Raw genomic sequence first — 20,373 nt, 5'->3', positions numbered from 1 at the left:
GACGTGGTGCTCCGCATTGCGCGGGGCCAACCCCACTTCTGGTAGGAAGCCCTGCCTCCCAGCCCCGCCGCGCCTCGGCGGCCCGCTCGCGGTTCTCCTCCTATTTTGCCCGGGAGGAGTCAGGGCGGACTGTGACGGACAATGAGTTGGGGCTGACAGCGGAGCTTCTCTACAGTGAGGCGGCGCCATCTTGCAATACGGACGAAAAGCTGTGGCGGGCGCCATTTTGCATTTGGCCGTGAGATGAGAAGCGCCTTACTGCATTTCGCCTCCTGGGCGCCGCCATTTTAGGTTACGGCAGAGCGTCCGCCTTCCCAAGCCCAACCTCATTGGGCGCCGCCATTTTGGCTTACGAACAAGACGGCGACCCGCAGGGGTCCTCACCCCCTCCCTTCCTCCCTTTAGGTGCCTTCATAAAATGCCCGTCGAGAATCCCCTCTTTTTTCGCCCCGCTCCCAAGATGGCGTCGATGCGGGAGAGCGACACCGGCCTGTGGCTGCACAACAAACTGGGCTCCACGGACGAGCTGTGGGCGCCGCCGAGCATCGCCTCGCTGCTCACGGCCTCGGTCATCGACAACATCCGCCTCTGTTTCCACGGCCTTTCCTCGGCCGTAAAGCTCAAGCTGCTCCTGGGGATGCTGCACCTGCCCCGCCGGGCGGTGGATGAGGTGAGAGCCGGCTGGGAGTCGCAGCGAAGCGGGGCGCGCGTGTATGTGTGAGGGGGAGAGGTCGGAGATGGCGTGAGGGGAGAAGGGGGGGGCAGTACCAGCACCACCTCCCCCGCCCGCCCTTTTTTTTCCACACGGAGGCTGCGGGGAGGGGGGACCCTGGGCCGCCCGTGGGGCGAAGCCGAGCGGCCGCAGCCCCTCAGGGCAGGGGTGCGTGGTAGGGCTGGTCTCCACAGCCATCCCCGCCTCTCCCTCGCAGCCTTCCTTGGACGGGCAGGAATAAGTGAAGAAGGTCTACCGACTCGGTCCTCGGTGTGAGCAAAAGATCCGAGATTCCCGGTGATAAGGGAGTGGGAGCTTTGCCGCTGCTCCTCCTCTTCCTGCTCTTCGGGGATTCCCTGGTTGGCACAAGCCTTTTGAAAGCAGTTTGGACATGAAACCCACTGTGTGACCCACAGGGACTCTTTGTAGGGCTGTGTTTTGGGTGCCTTTTAGGGAAGAGGGCTTTTCTGAGGCAGTGGTTGTGCGACGGCTAGGACAGAGGCAGGATCGTTTAGGAGCAGTCGTGTGTGTGTTCGGCTTCCTCCCCTCCTTCCTTAGTACTGGCAGCTGTGTAGGTGGCACAAGTCGAGCATCTTGGCTTTAAAAAGGACAGCAGCAAGTGCTGAAACTTTGGAAGTGGACTATCTGGGGTCTGCACTGAGCAGTGCTTTTCCCCACCCTGCTGCAGTCAGGTCTTGATTGGGGAAAATTGCCATGTTTGTTTGCCTCTCTTTACTTTTCTGGGAACAGCTGGTGCTTTCCTCTGTTCTCCTACCCCAGGTAATAAATTGGCTGTCTCGAGTCTGAGCTGGCTCTGCAGGCTTTTTCAATTAGTCCTGGACCATATCTCATCTGCACCTGGCTTAATCTTGCCAGTAGGGAGCTACAGATTTTTGGGGCAATAGCTGAAGAATGTCTGTAAATATTAAGTTTCTTCAGCCAGTTGGAGGAATTCCTCTCCTACTTCCATCATGTAAAGTAGTATTTCCTGGTAGCAACCATGGAAGTGGTGTGTAGTTGGTTTTCACCTTCCTGTGTAGAATATCCTCAGCTGTGCTTTCACCAGTCTCTTTCTTGGCTAAGACACAGCTCCTTCTTAAGCTTAGTATACAGCTCCTTCTTAAGCTAAAGCTTAAGCTTTGTATACCAGGCAGAGTGTGGTGTGTAACTTGGATTGTTGTATGCTCAGCTTTTGTGCACTTCTAGGCTGAAAACGTGCAAGCATCATCTTTAAGCAATAATTTAGTGTATGTCAGTGTTTGTCCTGCCACATGCATCTGTATGACTCTTCACTGTATTACACTGGTCTCACTTTAGAAAAAAACAATTCTTATTCAGCATGTTTATGCTAATTTTTAAAACATGATATTTATGTTTAGTACCTGTCTAGTGAACAAGCTGTCATGCTTGTATGTGGTAAATGGGGTGGTGTCATGGACAAATGAAATAATCAAGGCCAGAAAGGGGGATGGGAGCTCATGTGAACTTGAGTTTGCAAAGTTCTTGTGAACTTAGTGTGAAAATCCAAGTAGCCTGGAAGAAATTAGTATTGCAGTGTTTAGAAAAATCAGTGGTGTTTTTAGAAGCTCTTTAGAAAAGAGCTTCAAAAAGTTTAGGGACCTTCATAAATAGCACTCAGAGCAACTCTTTGAAGGAGCAGCATTCAAGCAAACTGAAATAACCTGTTGAAATGCTTCAACAGTGTTCACTGGGTGAACGTTTTAAACCAGACCCAAGGAAGATGGCAGGCAGCAGCTCACCTGGATCTGTGCTTGTGTTAGCCATGGAGATAAAGTCTACAAAGAGAAAAGCAAGTCAGTCAGTGTGCCTTTTACTGTGTACTTAAAGTGATCAGTTGTACTCCAGATGTAAAGCTCTTGTTACTGCTGTAACAAAATATTGTGGGATTTTTTCAGTTTATTAGAGTTTGTGAATTCAATCATAATTTTCCATTGTAAGCTGATGAAGCTGGATTGAGATCTACGCTTTGCATCTCTAATTATTTCAGGAATATGTGATTTTTTCATTAAACTGGGTGAAGTGCCTTTAAAAAAAGGGTTAAAAATAGAAAAAATCCTGAGGCAGAAACCTTAAACATTGCTGGTAGGCCTACTATTATCATTACAGGCTTCCTTCTGTGGATGGTAAAAATAGCTGATGTAACCAAACTGCTGACAGAAAGGGATGTTGTCTTACCAGATGCTCATAATTTGTGGTTAGTTTGCTAAGATAGATAGTTTTATTTGTGCAGATTTGTCACCTAATGTGCTATCAAGAATTTTGGTGTTTTAAATGGCATGGGGTACCTTGCACACGATATCCATAAGACAGATAAATATGTCTGTGTCCAGAATGGCTGTGCTGTGCACATCTCTGCAGCAGCCTTTGCTCGTGTGTGAGGAGTGCTGGAGTGCTTTCCTGCCAGGACAGGGTAGCTGTCGCTGCCTGGAAGTGAATTTGTCCCTTGGAGATCACCCCCACGTCTGAAAAGAATTAAATTTAACTATGAGAGTACTTAGTTACTCTCCTTGGGAAGTCCTGTGCCTTTCCCATGCCATGTGCCAGTTTGTATCGATCATGCGTGAGAAGCACAGAGCTGGCATTTGGAAGCTTAATTGTATTGGAAAATGTATTGCATCAGCTTTGTAAAGCTTTGGGAATCTCAATAGCATCTACAGGGTATGCTACATGTTAAAAGATATTCCCCTCTCTAGATAACAGATTCAACTGAGTTATTTTCTCTTAAAAATTATTTTTCTGTTTTCTGTATAGTAGCATTTTCATGAAAGCTTAGAATAACACAGAAGCCATTAGGGAGCAAACATTTGAATAAAAAGCAGTGTGGGAATCAAGGAAACTGGTGGTATTTGGTTTAGAAGGGATTTAATTGCTCCTGGTCCTTTCTAAATCTCTGTGAAAGCTTCAGTCTAGACAAGTGAATCTTCAGTGAGCTCTCTTGAAAGGTCAGTCCTTCACTTAAGTGGTTTTATCCTCATATGTAATATCTTTCAGTTTTCATTATGTTTTCATTCAACATTCCAAATACCATATAGATATAAGTGACTTAATCCTCATAATACTCTTGTGGGACAGGTAATAAACTTAATTTTTTATCATGCTGTGAGCCTCATTACTGCATGTTTGTTCCTGCTGACTAATAAGAATAATTGGCTCTCATTTTCATTTTGTGTTTTGTCGGCAGTTATCAAAAATTCTTTTCCCACTGTAATTCTCTGTGCAGAACTTGCAAACTCTTGAATCTTATAGCTTTTCATCTGCTAATTTTTTTCTAGATAATTGCACTTACTTGAAATGATGCCTAAAGCTCTGTGTAGTGCTGACCAGAGTTTCAGTTGTGAATTTGGCAGAACTGTTATTTCTGTTTATTTTGCATATTATATTCTTGTTAACCTGATTCACAATGGCAAGTGCAAGCTTTCTTTTTATGTCAATGTTTAATTTATTTGTTCAGGGTTAGACTGTGATGTTACAACCAAGTCTGAAAGAAGGACTGTGCTTCTGTGCTCTCTGAATTATCTTGAGAGGAAGATCCCTATCCCAGCAGGGACCTGCCCATTTATTACAGTAGAAATCAAAACTGTTTCTTTCTACTGGCTTACGTGCGCCAGGAGCCTCTGCAGGGAAGTGGGAATTGTGGAGTATGAGTGCAAAAGAGGGGACATGCCACTTGCATTTCCCTCTGTATTGGGAACACATAGGCTGCTGTGCACCTTTCTGGCCTGCACTTAGAGTTCATAATTATTCTGTGATGCCAAATGGTGAATTTAATCCAATATTTCTCTTGGCCACTTCAGCTCTTTTTCGTTATTAAAAAGCAAACCACAAACAATAGTGGTATTGACCCATCCTGGGCTTGTATTGTGTAAATATTAATACTGTGTTTTCAATACAATGCTTTTAGTTTAATGAAAATGCTCTATAATGATAATGCAGCTACCTGTAATATACCATATTTTCTATAGTCTCAGAAAGATTAAAGCTTCATTTGGTTTATTAGCCAACTGTTGATACATTTGTCTAAAAGTACTGTTATACACATTAATTTAGGCAGAATATAAAGCAAATAAATGTGAATTCTTTGCGAATAGTCATCTTGGAGCTGTCATGTTGTGTGTTACTAGTAACACTTCCTTTTATACCTTCCCACAGTCCTGTTTGTCCTTCCTGCACAGCCATTATTAATCTGCCTTTGTCTCTGTTCCCAGACACTTCCCATCCTGCTTGATCCCTCCTTGCTAGATGCTTCTAATCATGGCCTGTGTTTTTTCTTGCGTGTTAGCAGGTTGAGAAAAATACTTAAGATCCTTAATTTTTAGATGAGAAAGACACTGGAACATGTTACATGAGATCTTGACATTTATGCTTAACAAGATGCTGTTTGAAGCTTAGTGACCCAGTGGTACAATCATAGACAGCTAAGAATTTGGGATTATGGCTGTGACCTGTAAGGATCAGGAAAATTGCATGTAGGATTCCTTGTTGAGTTGCATTTCATGCATTCTCAATCCATAAATGAAATGTTTCTTTTCAGCTGCCAGTTGAACAGTGAAGTGGGAACGTGTATTTTAATTGCCTTTAGAAGACAAACCTGAGTTAAAACTTCAATCCAGGCTTGTTAAATGCAAAGCCATATTTAGGCAAGGTCTCTGGTGAGCTCACTGTACTTAGTAGTGTGCTTTGCTTCCCTGTGTGTGATAGTGACTGTTCTTTCTGTTGTGAAGGCTTATGATAATGTTACTTGCCCGGTGCTAGGAAAACAAATTTTTTCTGGGCTCCTTTCTTGAAGGAACCAAAAGCTTGTTAAGCAGTGGATTTTGGCACAAATAGACTGCCTGAACTTTAGCCCTGAGAGCAGAGGGGATGCAACGTGTCCAGACCAGAGCTCTGGAGGAGCATGTAGCTCTGTGATTTTTTTAGTACAAATAGGAGTTTTGTGAAGTAGATATGAAGGGTAAATTGTGAGGATACAAGAGACATTTTTCCACTAGGTATTGCCTGACTTAGCTTTGATGAAGGAAATTACATTCTGTACACTTCCCTGCATTAGTGGTGTCCGCAGAAAAGCTTGTAAAAGCTATAGATTCGTCAGCTCTTCTTGGATGTTTGCTAAGCATACTTGGATTTCCTGGTGTTTTGTGATTCCTTTGGGGTAGATAAGAGAACAAAAGACTTTGCTTTGATGGCGTTTGCAGTCATCCTCATCCACTGTAGCAATGAGTTTAGTTAAGGAGTTTAGGGTTAGAATAAAAAGATGGACAAGTGTGTGGGGGTTCTGGTGGGGTTACATTTACTGAGGAAGAAATGAGTGTTGGAGAACAGCAAAGACTAGAACTTCAGAAATTGATTCTTTCCACTGGGTAGGCATTGGTTAAATTTGACAGCATGTTAGACAGTGTGTGGTCCTGGTTATTTGCTCAGTTTAATCCAAAGCTAATCAATGGCACTGCTGCAGATGGGAACTGGCTCATGTAGTGTCTTCTTCCTGCTCCCCTATTTGTGGTTCTGGTGTTTGTATGACTGCAGTCAGTCACTCGAAGGAGCTGGTCGGGTTTAAAGCTACAGAGGTGCTCATTTTGGGTCAGATGGACTGATGCAGTTTGTTTCACAAGCACAGTGTGTGAGCCCTAAAACGTGCAGGGGGTAAAGGACAAACTGGCTCTGTAGTGGACTTGTAAACTGTTCCAAAGTGAGAGGGCAATAACATTGTATGGATGAAAGGACTTGAAAAAGTAAATGTTTGTTTTCCTCTGAGCTTTAAAAGTGGATGATAGAGGAATGGGGAGCAGAAAGCTTATTTTATTAAACCTTTTCATATAAGAGTGCTTTAAATTAAAGTAAAGAAATACAGCATAAAGATAAAGATGAGTCACTTGCTTGTCTTCCTGTGTTCAGAAACATGATGACTGTAACTAAGCTGTATGTGCCACAATGGGTTGTGAAAAATCAAAATTGATCTATTTCCTTGTACGTGCTTATACATTCTTCAGTGTTAATACAATGCAGATAAAATACTTTATGTGGTTTTACTGTTGTGTTTTGTGGCTTGTTGGGCACACAGAATATCTCAAACATCTTAGTTCTCTGAAGCTAATGCTGCCACTCTTAGATGAAAATTTACTTAGGAAAAAGGAGTGTTCAGTCTTTGGGGGTTTGTACTTGCTTGTGAATGAAGTAAACCCCTGACTGTAGTCACCTTGATTTTCATGTCATAGTGCCAACAGATATGTTGATCAGTAATTTAAAAAATACCATTACAATGAAACTTAAAATTTACTTCATGTATTATTTTGTATTTTTCAAAACAGAAACATTACCTTTTTCTGACTATAGAAACTTTGGGTAGATGGAAAATCTTGTTATTTGTGGTATGTCAGCAGACTGTGTTTGCTTCCATAATACATCATTTTTGTCAAACAATACAGTATTGATTAGGTTATTTTGGCCTATCTTAAGTAATATTTTGAAGACAATTACGATGCAGCTATAATCTGTCTATGTAATTATGCTGTAGGCTGGCAAGGAGCACATCTTCATTTAGATGCCTGTTCTAGATAAATTGTGTTCTATTTGCATATTCCTATCACTGAATAGAAGGTGTGGGTCTACAGGGAGTGTGAGCGTAAAACAGAAGAAGACAGTAATGTAAAAATTTGGCTACTGCTTTTAGTAAAAATGCCCAGTGCTAAACAAAGCTTTGAGCTGCCAAAAGCTCAAAACAAACTTGGGATAGATTGGCTGAAAGCAGTATAAAAAAATTACCTTGGTTTATTCTTCTCTTGGTTCTAGTGTTAATGTGTAACTGTGTGGAAACACTTTCCCTTTTCCAGTAATAATACATTGTGCATGTTTGTGTGTTTTTAAAATAAATCCAACTATAACCTGTTTAAAACTGTTTCCAATTGGTTGATTTTCTTTTTCTTTTTTTGTTAGATGAAAGGGGCACTGACTGAAATTATCCAGCTGGCTACCTTGGATTCAGACCCCTGGGTCTTAATGGTAGCTGATATTTTAAAATCCTTTCCAGATACTGGCTCCCTTAACCTTGATCTTGAAGAACAGAATCCCAATGTTCAAGATATTTTAGGAGAGCTTAGAGAGAAAGGTAAGCCTTTCCTGTTGGTGAAAATTGCAGGAATGTGGTGCCTTATTTTAGGAATAACCTGTCATTTCACACGCAGCCTTGCTGTCTTAACAGTAGAGGTATGAGAACAAGCACTATCTTGTCTCTGAACTACCACAGTTCATGACCTGGAATGTTACTGGACTGGGAACTGTGGTATTTGAGGAATGGTACCTTCTTAAATTGTCTTTTCTCATATCATCAGAATTTAATGTCAGTTATTGCCTGGAGTGTGAAGGGCAGCACAAAAGCTTGTGTGGATTCATTAGTACCACAGACAGGCTGTGCTGCAGCATAGTCAGTAGAGGCTTTTTCTGTGTTGCTCTGTCTCCCATTTGTGGTACCCAGGAGTACGAGTCTCTGTCTCGTGTGGAAGCACCACGCTGTCCTGGGTGGAAGTGCCTGGACAGCAGTGATAGGTGCTGGAGGGAGACTGGTCTTGGGAAGACTTGGAAGAGTTGCTGCTGATGGCTGAGTAGCTACAGATCGCACAGCAGCTGAAAATATGGGGTCGGGCACTTGTGCAGTTGCTGCTTCAAACAGTAAATGGTGATGCAAAACTGATCCCACTACAGTGGGTTTGTCTTAGCACATTGTCTAGAAAAAGCCCTCGAGCATTCGTGGACAGACATGATCTGGGGCTGGAGTTTGCAGCAGAATAACAATTAAATTACTTGGAGGTGGAAACAGTTTTCTTTCTATAAACGATTATTTGTCTGTCTGCACTTGTGATTTGGGTTTTCATCCAGTAGTTTGGTTTTCATGTGTAATTTTTAAGGAACCTGAGAATTCAATGTTTTGTTTTGTTTTTTTTACAATGGTAGTGTATTTAAAATACCTAAAATTTGACAAGGTATAATTAAAATGGAAGCTTTTGTGAAGCTAATGGGAAAAACAAACATACTAATAACTGGTTATGTATTCTGTAATAATTGGAAATAAATTACTCTTGGTTTTTATATAAGTAATCTAGAATTTAAAACCATGTGTTCAATATAGTTGTAAAATGTTTTGTCATTAGCTGTCAGAGGTGCTAATACCCCTGTGTGCTGTGTTAACTCTTTATGCAGTAAGTGAATGTGAAACTTCAGCTATGTTGCCGTTGGAATGCCAATACTTAAACAAAAATGCCTTGACAACATTAGCTGGGCCACTTACTCCCCCAGTGAAACATTTCCAGCTGAAAAGGAAACCTAAAAGTGCCACTCTCAGAGCTGAACTCTTGCAGAAGTGTAAGTAGTATATTAAGATTTTGCACAAATTAAGTGGTGAAAGGAAGATTTATATTCAGTATATTATTCTCCAGAATGGTGATACACATTAAAATTTTCTGTTACAAGAACTTTCCTGGATGAGGATTGACTGATGTGTGGAAGAGCAGGTGCAAGTCATTCCAGCCAGGATTGCATTAAAATGCTAATGTTAATTTAAGTGCTGTTCAGATTTCAAGGCTTACAAAGAGCTGTAGCTTCATAAAGCACAGATAGGCCCTCTCCTGGGTATATGTAAGTTGGGAAGACTTCTGAGGGACAGCTTTGGTTAAAGCTCCTGAAACAAAAGTAAAATGAGAGGAGTTTTATTTTACCATGTGCTTTTGGAGCAGGGAGCGAGAGCTGCTAATTAATGCTTTCTTTCACTCGGTATGGCTGTATAGGGTGTTAAAACCAAGAGGGTTTTCTCTTAATAAAGGGCAGCATATGTGTGCATATATGTCTTGGTAGCTGGTTGAACTAAGTGATCTTAAAATAGTTTATTGCAGCTGCTGTTCTGTTGCAGCAGCTTGCTGCTTTCCTGCATGTAATTTGGGTTGATCTGGTTAAATACAGATTTTGTATCTTTTCTTAATGTGTCATACAACTTAGAAGGATTATTTAAATTTTTATTGAGTAAATTGCCTATTGTGGTAATTTCTTTTAGCTCAGGCCAACTTGTCCATTGCATAGTTGTACTGGTTTTGCATTTTCTCCAAATACTGTGCTTACTTCACATAAATGACCTGGGTCTTAATTAAAATGTAATTATTTGTTGCTATTCCTATCTTTTTATGTATCGGTTAATAACATTTTATGTAAGAAGCAATGTGTTACATATTTTCAGGACACTGTAATAACTAAAGCCATTTTTCCTTTTAGCAACAGAAACTGCACAACAGCTCAAGAAGACTGCAGGAGTGCCTTTCCATGCCAAAGGCAGGGGACTGGTCAAGAAGATAGATACAACAAGTATGGCTCATTTCATCAGTTCTCAGAAAGAAAACCTGATAAAGTGGCCTTGATGAAGAATATAATCACCATCTGTTTTTTTACAAAAGCTTACATTTTTTTGAAGCAAAGCATTTCTCCCTTTCTGCCTCCCTCTCTCCTGATACTTAAATATTTCTGACATGACTTGTCAGAAAGAACAACAGTGTGGGGGGTTTTTTAAATGGCAAATGTATCTGCCATGCTTCTAAACTTTATGCAGCTAGATCATTCCTATAGACTTTGATAGGAATTTAATTTACATCACTCCAGGAATAACTCCTGACTAAGCCATGTTGCTCCAAAAGGGAGCAGAGTGGATCACAGTAGTCTGCTGTGCTCTTTGAAATGCTGTGAAGTAAACTGAAACTATCTTGTATATGTATAATTCTGTCTGGAGAAAGAAGAAAGGACAGTGTGTTCTCTGCAGCCAAGGCTGAGCAGTAGATTCTACATGGCAAACCTGTAGAATGATCCCTCAGCTTTGTATTAATGCATTCCAGCTGTTGGCTGAAGTTCCTGAACTGCTTGAATTTTTCAAATAAGGTGTGAGAAGAGGGTTTAAAATTGGTTACATACTCTTAAATCACTGCACAGGTATAACTTTCCTGGCCACCAGTGATGCTGAGGAATGAACCTTTGAGTGACTTCCTGGTGTTATGGCTGGAAGCTATGAAGTACTTTGTGTCAATGCTGTTTAAGATGTGGCTTTGAGGGCTGAAGTTTGGCCTCATGTTCATGCAGAAAATGCAAAAGGTCTAGCTGCAATTTGAACTAAAAATTCTATAAAAGGGCTGTTAGTTCTTGGCATTCTGTGTTGCTGTTGAATTACTAGAGCTGGTTCTGAGACCTGACCTTTAGAGCCAGTTGGCCTCTAGAAACCGGAGCTGGGGACCTGCTGAGTTTTGCCATGCTGAAAGGTACTCGCATAGGTCAGAGCATTATCCTATGGTGATAATATTTTCAGTGCAAGATTTGGAGGGATACAGAGTCTCTGAGCTCAAACTGAAGTTCTTTGTTTATCTTCAACTTACAGGGCATAATGAAATTGTCAGGAAGCTCTAAGACCTGATAGATCTGTATATGTATCCCATATCCTTTAATAGTCAAAGGATTGCTGTGTTTAGTGATAGCATTAAGTGTGAGGTTGAAGGGCAGGATCATAGAGCTGGGAGAAATCAGATGCTTACAGGTATCTACTGCTACTGAGGATTGAGGCAGCAGGTGTTCTGTTTGCACTATAGACCCAGACTGGGTCCTCCTTGTGCAAACAGCAGCTCTAGAATGTCACATCCCTGTATGAGGTAGTAACTTACCTTTGCAGTAGATCATGAGCCCTTAGCCCTGCAGAAACTTGGCTAAGATTTTGGTTAAATACACTTTGAACAAATAACTAGATGGTGAAAATCAAAGAGCAACTTTGGCAATAATTGGATTCAAAATATTTATGCCCAATACTGTTTTATGTGTTCAGAGTTTATTTTTTACAAGTAAGGAAAGCATCTGTGTGTATAGGAAAAGTAGATTTTGTTAGCAGTGCACCTGTTTGATTACTTCATGTAGAATAGGGTTGCAAGCATTGGCTCTCGCTCCTTTTTTGAAGAGTAAAACCTAATCTGACCTTTGAGGGACATGTAGTGTGTCCATTAAGAAGGGGAAGAGCTGAAGAACTTACTAAAGCATTTTTCATTACCAGTTAAACACATTATTTCAGTTGTTGCTTTCTTTGCTCTTCCCTAAGCACCACTCAAAGGAATACCAAAGCAGGCTCCATTCAGGAGTACTTCAGCACCCAGTGTTTTTAGTCCTTCTGGAAATAGAACTCCTATTCCTCCTTCAAGAACACCTTTGCGCAAAGAAAGAGGGGTAAAGGTAGGTGCATTCCTTGTTTTTCTGCTCAGCTCTCTTCTCTCACCTAAAGTGAATTCCTCCTGCTGCTTTGAATCAATCTGTTAAAGGAAAAAAAAAAAAAACTGAAGATAATTTTTAGGGATAAACTACAAACAGTTAACAATGATTATTAAGTTCTCCGTGGTCTTTCTTTTTAGCTTCTAGATATCTCTGAGCTGGATATGGTAGGTGCTGGCCGTGAAGCAAAGAGAAGAAGAAAGACATTAGGTTGGTACAGCATTCTACTTAAAAAGGCTGTCAGTACACCTGCAAATATGATCAAGATTTGTAGTACCATTTTGTTCTGAATTTGCTAGATCTTGGCCTGAGCTAAACTTTAAAAAATGAGGAGATGTGATACCAACCAACCCAAACAGGCTTTAGGGGAAGGTTTTCACTTGTTTCAGTGCTCCTACTCATATTGCACTGGCCTAGGTAACACAACTCAATCATGTGAAAGGATTGAGCTAATCAGTTGTATTTTGGGCAGTCTGTAGGTGTGTGAATGGCTTCAGTACTGGAATTTTTCTGAGTTAGTTTCATGTGCACACTTCTATTGGCTGTGTGGCCAGTAAATTAGGTGAAAGTAATGTTGAAAAAATTTGTATCACTCTCCAGAATGTTGACTGAGAGATCTTAGCAGGTGAATAATATCTGATACACTGCTTTTAAGGCAAGTGACGGGGTAGTGCCCTACTTAAGCATAAGAAGATACACTAAGCAGCATATTTGTCCCAAAACATCTTTTTTGTATTTGTCACAAAAAAATGAATACCATCTTAGAACAAAAACATAATTGCAATTAAAATGTTGCTTGGGCTTTCATGCTTTGTAGTATCAGATTTCTCAGTTACTGTATCCTCTACACTGTGGTTCAGTTCATTATTGGGTTCGTTATAAAACTGTGTTTGGAGAGTACTGTATCTATTTCAGCATATACCTGTTCAAGCAGGTTTTAGCATACTTTGAGAAATGCATTTTTATATCTTTGTTTAAAAAGTATATTCAATATTTCTGAAAAATTTTTTGGACTCACTTCTGTTTTTATGCAATAGATACGGAGGTTGTGGAAAAGCAAGCCAAAGAAGAAACAGTAGTAGAAAATGCTACCCCAGATTATGCTGCTGGCCTTGTATCTACACAGGTAAAACCAAGCAAAATCAATCAAACAAAAACCAACTAGTCAAAAAAATAAAAAGATAGTCTTGATATGTGCTATCCACTTAAACAATGTAATGGTGTTCTACTCATTTGTTGAAACATATCTCTTTATGTAAAAATTTTTACATATGTTTTTTGAAATTCCATTACACTTTCACCAGAGAAAAAACAAGTCTGTTGCTAGAAGTTGTTCAGTCAGGGAGGTGGAGAGCAAGTCATGTGTAGGCTTTTTTCCTCCTATTTCAGATACAGCATATTAGAAACCTTGGTGCGCTTTGTTTTCTCAGTCAGGATGTAGGTTCTACAAGAATGTTATGTCCTGCCCTTGATTTTGAGTGAGAGACTCTTGGGCATGTGTGGCAAGCCAAGGCCAACATACAGGCAGATCTTGGTAGGCCAGAGTCAGGAGTGAAGGTCATTGCCTCTCTTCCTGAAGAGTGCCAAGAGAACGTTTTAGCAAGTTCCACAATTTACAGGATGTCCATATTTTATATAGTAGGACTACCTTAAATGATTTGTATGTTACACTTATTCCCCCCAAAATTTCTTTCCTCTATCACCCCCTTAGGTTCACAAGGCTGAATCAGGCAGTGAAATCATCAGCCATGCTGCTGTCTTTATGCTGTGTATGCAGTGTTATGTATAATCAAGTACAAATTTCTGTAGCCTCCTCGTCCTAGATGGCATCAGTCATGTTGGTGTTGACTGCCTGTTTCAGTGGGAATGGTGTTTTTGCCTGTGCTGTTAGTGCTGCCTTCTGTTTGCCTATTTCCCAGAGGCCTTTGTGTTCTCCTGGGTGACAGCCTAGTAGGCCTTATGCCCATGGATTAACATGGTTCTGCTTGGTAATGGTGAAGAGCAGGTTTCCTCTGGCAGATCACTTACCTAGAGTGATAATCCTAGAGTGTAATTCTTCATAGAGTGCCATCTGCAGAAATTTCTGATATTTGAAGTAGAAAGGTAGTGTTGAACTCCTCCTAACAGATGAGTCTGCTGTTAAGTTCCCAAAAGCAATATCTTAGAAAAACTAATGTTGAAGTCATATTTAAAATGCAGAAAGAGCCCATGAATACTTGCAGTGTGGCTTTAATACTTTCTTTTCTGTTCTATAGAAACTTGGCTCATTGAACAATGAGCCTGCACTACCCTCTACGAGTTACTTACCTGCTACCCCCAGTGTGGTGCCGTCTTCCTCCTATATCCCAAGCTCTGAAACACAGCCAGGTAACAGACACTTCTTTGCTCTTGGGACCTGGTAACTACAACTCTGTACAGTTTTACTGTCTGGCTGCTCTTCTGTTTACAAACCTACTGTCCTTCAACTTGAGTGAAACTTCACCTTGGCAATATAAAATCCATTGCAAGACTCCAGCCTTTGAGTTTGGGGGAACCAGACATAGCATTTAATCTAAATAAAGAAAATAATTGTTGGCTCTAAATTTTTAACGTGACTGCTAGGAAAGTCAAGTAAGTGAAACAATTTGCTGTTTTGTTTTGTTTTTTTTTTTTTTCTTACACAGTAATAGAAAATCCAGCTTTTGTAATCCCTGAAGAGAAATCAATATAAGTCTGAAGTGTATATTCCATGCACACATATGCTAGCATGTACAAAGCAGTTGCTTTGATGGCAGTTTTATTTCTAGAGGCAAGTGCATATTACCTTTCACAGAGTTTGGGATTAAGCCATCCATTTTTCTTCTGCCTTTCTATACCTTTGTATAACAAAGATAATAGCTGACCTCCTGTGTATTTTGAAAAGTGCTGTTATTTTTAATTCTAGAGAATTGCCAATAGTAAAGAATAGTTTGTACAAGTTCTTCTTTCCTTTTATTTTAACCAACTTGATTTTATTTTTCCTTCCCTGCTGTATGTGAAGTCTTTAAAGGAATGTATCAGTTTGTGCTAACAGATGTGTGTGACTGGGATTCATGACCAGATCTCTGTTAACAGAGAACCAACATTTCAGTTTAATAAATTATCTTTACTTTTGCTTGTGAGCTGTGGCATTTTGGGCACTATTGAAAACTGCATATGCAAAACCCAGTCATTTAATTTGGCCTCAAAACAGTTCAGAATCTCTCTGACGGCCTATGCACATCTTTCTCTGGCAGAAAATTGGCATCTCCAGAAGGAATGCAGCCAAGAACACGTCAGTGTGTCAGCAGCTATAGTACAATTTTTCAGAGTGCTGGCACTGTGTTCAACAGCAGGAAAAGTCTAGTTTAAAATTCTCTATTCTCTACTCTTTCCTTTAGGAGTATGGAGTATTTAGCTTTTCTTATGGACCAGGAACATAAAGCTGTTTTCCTTCATATAGGATGCAGACAGAAGATCCACAGATTTGGCCTCATATAATTGGAGGTTGCATAATTAAGACATTACTTTATGAAAGTCAGTTACTCTGACAGGAGACAAAGCCAGTAATGAAACTTGTACAAGAATAAGGAATAACTCATAGTTGCAAATGTTTGTCCTCTCAGTTGTTCCACATCTACCAAAAAATACCAGTATTGCAAAAATCATTGCAGTGTGTGTGCCAAAGTGGAGAACTATAGCCATCTCATTTCTTAAAATCTGATCTGAAGGGCATCATCAGTGTAGCTCTGATCTGTATCTGCCTTTAGTCTGCTGTGAGCACAGTGTAAACAGGTCAGCTTAAACCTCATGAGGTTTGTGAAGGGTGCTTAAGCAGCTGTGCCTGTGTCCAAGAGCTGCAAAAGAACACAGATAGTGTCCACTGGGTAATTACCACTGGCTGGAGAGATGGTAACTGGCGTGGTCAAGCTGCTGTGATTTCATGAGTTGCCTCCAACTGCAGCCATGTTTGAAATAGTGTAACTTCCTTATTGCAGGTGAATGGATCAGCTTTGAGAAAGAACAGAGTTAGGCCTTGTCGAAGTTTTGAGGTTTTAACAGTGTTTAAATAACAAGTGATTTGTGAAGACTGCATTAAATTCTGACATCTGTTAAAGTATATTTGTATTTTCAGTATCTTAATGGCACTTCCTTTGAAAGCTGCCACTACGTTAGGTAAAAACTGATTTTTTGGACTTGCTTTATGTAACAGTACAGCATCAGTTCTGGTAGGATCAGAGTACAGTTGTCATAGCAATATAAACTGAAAAGTAGGTATAGCAGTTTCAGTTTAACAATTTGTATATTGATTAAACATACTAAACATCACACTTGATGGTAAATATAGTGTATCCATATTGAACAGCTAGTTGCTCTGTTGTCTAATTATTTCTAAAGATAATTGAGTGGAAAGAGCATTAGCTCTTTTTCATATGGATATTAGATGGCATATTGAATTGTGGTGCTAAAATGGAATCATCAGAGATTTTAGTTTTCTTTAAAGGTCACGGATGATTCTAATCCTATTTGTGGATAATAATGTTTTTAATTATCCTGACTGGTTTTTGCAGCTGGCTCTGCACGAGAGGCCTTGCAGACCAACAGACAGACTGAAGAGCCTGCAGCTCCAAATGCTACTACAAGTCTCCCTGCACAGTTCAAACAAAGAACACCCATGTACAACAGTAACTCTAATCCCCCTGCAGCTACACCTACCTCACCCCTAACACCCACCACACCTCCTGCCATCTCCCCTGCGGCACAGGCACCACAAGTGGCCCCCCAAACTCAGCAACAGCCACCACCGAAGAAAAGCCTCTCTCTCACAGTAAGTAAAAACAAGTTCTTTTTGACTAATGGTTTTGATGTGGATTAGCTCTCATTTCTCTGTTGGCGTTTCTTGGCCTTTGGATCATGGAGTGGCTGAGGCTGCTTTTTTATAACCAAAGATTACAAAAATACTTCGTGGTTTAGCATTTCTGTCTAAATGTTATTCACAACATTTTTAGTTGTGCAGTGTTAATGTTGCAGTAGGATGTCATTACTTAACGCAGTTTGTTATGTAAAATAATGTGTTAGTCATTATAAAGAATTTTGGGACAAAGGTGTATTTCCAGCAGAAATTGCCCAGCCAATTGCACATAATATAAATTGCTTAAAATTGTCCCGACATTGCTGTAGTGGGAGAAAAGAGATCAATACATTATTTTAAGGTAAAAGACTTTATTTCTGATTCACCTCATCCCTCCATTATGCATTTTTCAAAGCCTGAGAGTGGGGATACATCTTGAAACTTCTTATTCCTGGTACTTTGGTATATATTATGTGCATGCTTGGAGTTCAATTCAAGATGCAACTGATCTGAAGACTTTGCTAAGCATATCTGTAAGCCTGGCTTATAAGATCTGAACTTTAGCACGCTGGGTGACTTCTTCTTTTCAGTACCTCTACTGCATTTATTAAAGGAAAAGAAATCCTCTGAAATTATTGCAAGCCTGGGTTTGTTGGATTTTAGAGAAAGCATTGGATTATTTTCTTTTTTTCTCTAATGTCATACAGGACACAAAATTGATAACATAAACATTAAGCCTCTCACATGTTTCTGTAACTATTTGAAGGTGGGATTTTTTTTTTCAATGTCCAGAGTTCAATTGTCCCTGCTGTGCATGTTAGGTTGTAAGTATTGCAGAGGGGAAGCCTTGAGGTTAAGATGCCTTTTATGTTAACTTTCTATAGGTCCTACAAACTTTCATCTTACTCTTTTATAATCATCTGCGGGCAGAGTTTTTCTCAACTGAATTGATGTTTGTTGTCTCTGTTACAGAGGGAGCAAATGTATGCTGCACAGGAAATGTTCAAGACTGCAAACAAAGTTACAAGGCCAGAAAAGGCTCTTATACTTGGATTCATGGCAGGATCCAGAGGCATGTATTGCTATTTAGCTTGCTTCCGAATACACAAATCTGAAGTACAGCCCAGCATTTCTAAATGTGCATGAGAGTGCATTGCTTTAGCCTGTGCTGGACTCTACACAATTTTATGAATTATAGTTCTAACTGTCTGGAAATGGGTCTTTAAGGCCCATTTCCACAAAGTCAACTGGCTGTCAGAACAGCTGCTGACCACAATATAACTGAACTCACTGTAGAATCATGGCTTAGGGTTGAAGAGAAGCAGGGTAGCTGGTAAGAGATGAAAACAAAGTAGTTGGGTGTTACTGCTCTGCCTAGAGCACCAATGAATGTAAATTCTTTTGAGGCTAGTTGGTGTACCAGTCGGGTAGTATAGAACCTCTTTGCTAATTCTTGCTTTAGAAACTGGAAACTGTTATCTCAGAGACTTTAGATAACAACTGGTGCTATGAATCATAGGGAGATAAGCTGTCTCATAGCTGGATCCTGTTATGTATTGGCCTTGATAGACCAAAGCTGTTTTACCTAGAAGATTATTGGATGTAAGATGAGAAGGGGCTTAAGAGTTCTTAAGTGAACTCCATCATCTGCACTAGCTTGGGTTTCTAATTTGGTATTTGGGGGCTCTTATCACCAGAGTCCTGCAGCCTAAGTGTGGTTCATGCATTTGGAATAATGCAATACACTAGTGAGGATGAGCAGAGCAAGGTTACTGTGATGATTTAAGTTTGGTGCATCTTGCATTAATGATGGTGTTTTCAGTACTCAGTGCTACTTCAAATTGCAGCAGGAGGCTGTACTTTAATACCTACATGGATAGCTTTATCTAATGCAAGGTAAAATATTATTTTGTAAATGTGTGATATAGTTTCACATATACATATATAGTAAAGTATATATTATTATGAATTCCTTCAGAAATAATGTCAGCACCTTCTGAAGGTTGCATAAATAACTGCCAACTGATATTCTTGAGCATCATTCCAGTACCTTAAAGTGTAACATTTAAAACTTCTACTGGCATGGAACTGAGTCTGGGACAAGTTCCTGGACAAGGGTTTCAGTGAAGCTTTTTGGGCTTCCATTACAGCTAAAAATTCTCAGGGCATTTAACTACAAACTGTCTCCCAAGTAAACTCTGGTAGTTCAAGTTTACCAACTCCATTTAAATATAAGCTTCTCTTCTGACTCTTGAGGCAGAGAGAAATTACACTGGGAGGCTTTAGTCCCTCTTCTATTGTTCTTCCAATTACTTTAGCCTTGAGCTTCATCTTTTGGGGTCTAGTTTTGTTATTTTTAAAACTCAGTCTCAGGCGTATGGAGGGAGGAAAATGTAGCTTTGAGTGTCGTTTGTGTTTTGTTCTGTTTTTTATTTTTCCAGCATAAGAACACCCTGTATTGTCTAATATACTAGTGAGATGTATAACGTGTTTCTCTCTTTGTTTCTGCAGAGAATCCTTGCCAAGAGCAAGGTGACATCATCCAAATTAAACTTAGTGAACATACAGAAGATTTACCAAAGGCAGATGGCACGGGCAGCACCACTATGTTGGTTGACACAGTCTTTGAAATGAACTATGCTACTGGTGAATGGACCAGATTCAAGAAGTACAAACCTATAACTAATGTTTCCTAAGAGAAGCAGCAGACTGGACCAAATCAAGCTTAGAGTCAACCAGCTGATAGAGTATGTCAACTGTACAAAATGGCATTCATGTGTACGTTTCTTATTAACCTCCAGAGTAGAAGCTGTGCTCTTCAACCAAACTGATCTCAGTGAACACAGAAGATGATGGTGTCAAACTCACTTTATTTTATTTTTTTCATTAATCTTGGAAGAGGGGAAGATGATCTTGGGTGGGGGGGGACATTGTTGGTGTGTTTTTGTTTTCCTGCAGTTCAGGATGCTGAAAAAGGAGATCACAGCTGCAAGGTTACAGATGGGAGCAGTTTAGTGCTTAGTACCAGAAGAGAAGACTACTGCACAGTCACTCATGGTTTACTGTTAACTGAGGGCACAGATCTTTATTGTAGAAACATTTTCTTTGGCAACATGAGTTCTGTTGTAAGAATGGATGTTTGGAGCACCACAGGTCGGTGCTTGGTAATTTTGCATTTCACCTGCAGTATAACTATTGCAGATGGTAGATGTCAGTGTCTAAAGGTACCCACTGTATGTTTAGCTTTTTTATGCTTGTGTCACAGGATGAGATTGAGCAGCTTTGTTAACTCTCTATATTGTCAGTGTACATGCCCAGCATGAATTAATCTATATTTGGCATTATTTGAGATAAACAGAAACTGAGTATCATAACTTTACAAAGAAAGAAAACCCATCAAAATTCATAAAGTAACTGTTGCTTGTTGCTGCTGGAAGTCATAGTTTGTTGCCATATGAGTCTTGGGGTAGAAGTTGATCTGTGGCTCTTGTGTAACAAGCCCTTCCCACAGCATAACTTACCT

General features: G+C 40.2%; 1 protein-coding gene across 1 annotated transcript; it reads left to right on the top strand.

Annotated features, from left to right (window-relative positions):
- The first annotated feature begins 259 nt into the window (after window positions 1–259).
- On the top strand, window positions 260–19,740 carry NELFA (negative elongation factor complex member A). The gene is made up of 11 exons (XM_062493323.1): window positions 260–670; window positions 7,664–7,835; window positions 8,924–9,085; window positions 9,986–10,075; window positions 11,835–11,965; window positions 12,142–12,211; window positions 13,039–13,127; window positions 14,257–14,368; window positions 16,570–16,826; window positions 17,823–17,922; window positions 19,362–19,740. Exons 1-11 carry the CDS (start codon window positions 419–421, stop codon window positions 19,544–19,546), a joined length of 1,620 nt encoding a protein of 539 aa, XP_062349307.1. The 5' UTR covers window positions 260–418; the 3' UTR covers window positions 19,547–19,740.
- The last annotated feature ends 633 nt before the right edge of the window (window positions 19,741–20,373 follow it).

This window comes from Cinclus cinclus, chromosome 5 (genome assembly GCF_963662255.1).
Source record: "Cinclus cinclus chromosome 5, bCinCin1.1, whole genome shotgun sequence".
NCBI classification, from domain to species: Eukaryota; Metazoa; Chordata; class Aves; order Passeriformes; family Cinclidae; genus Cinclus; species Cinclus cinclus.
The sequence above is the reverse complement of the archived record's forward strand: the minus strand, read 5'-3'. Positions and strand labels throughout refer to the sequence as shown.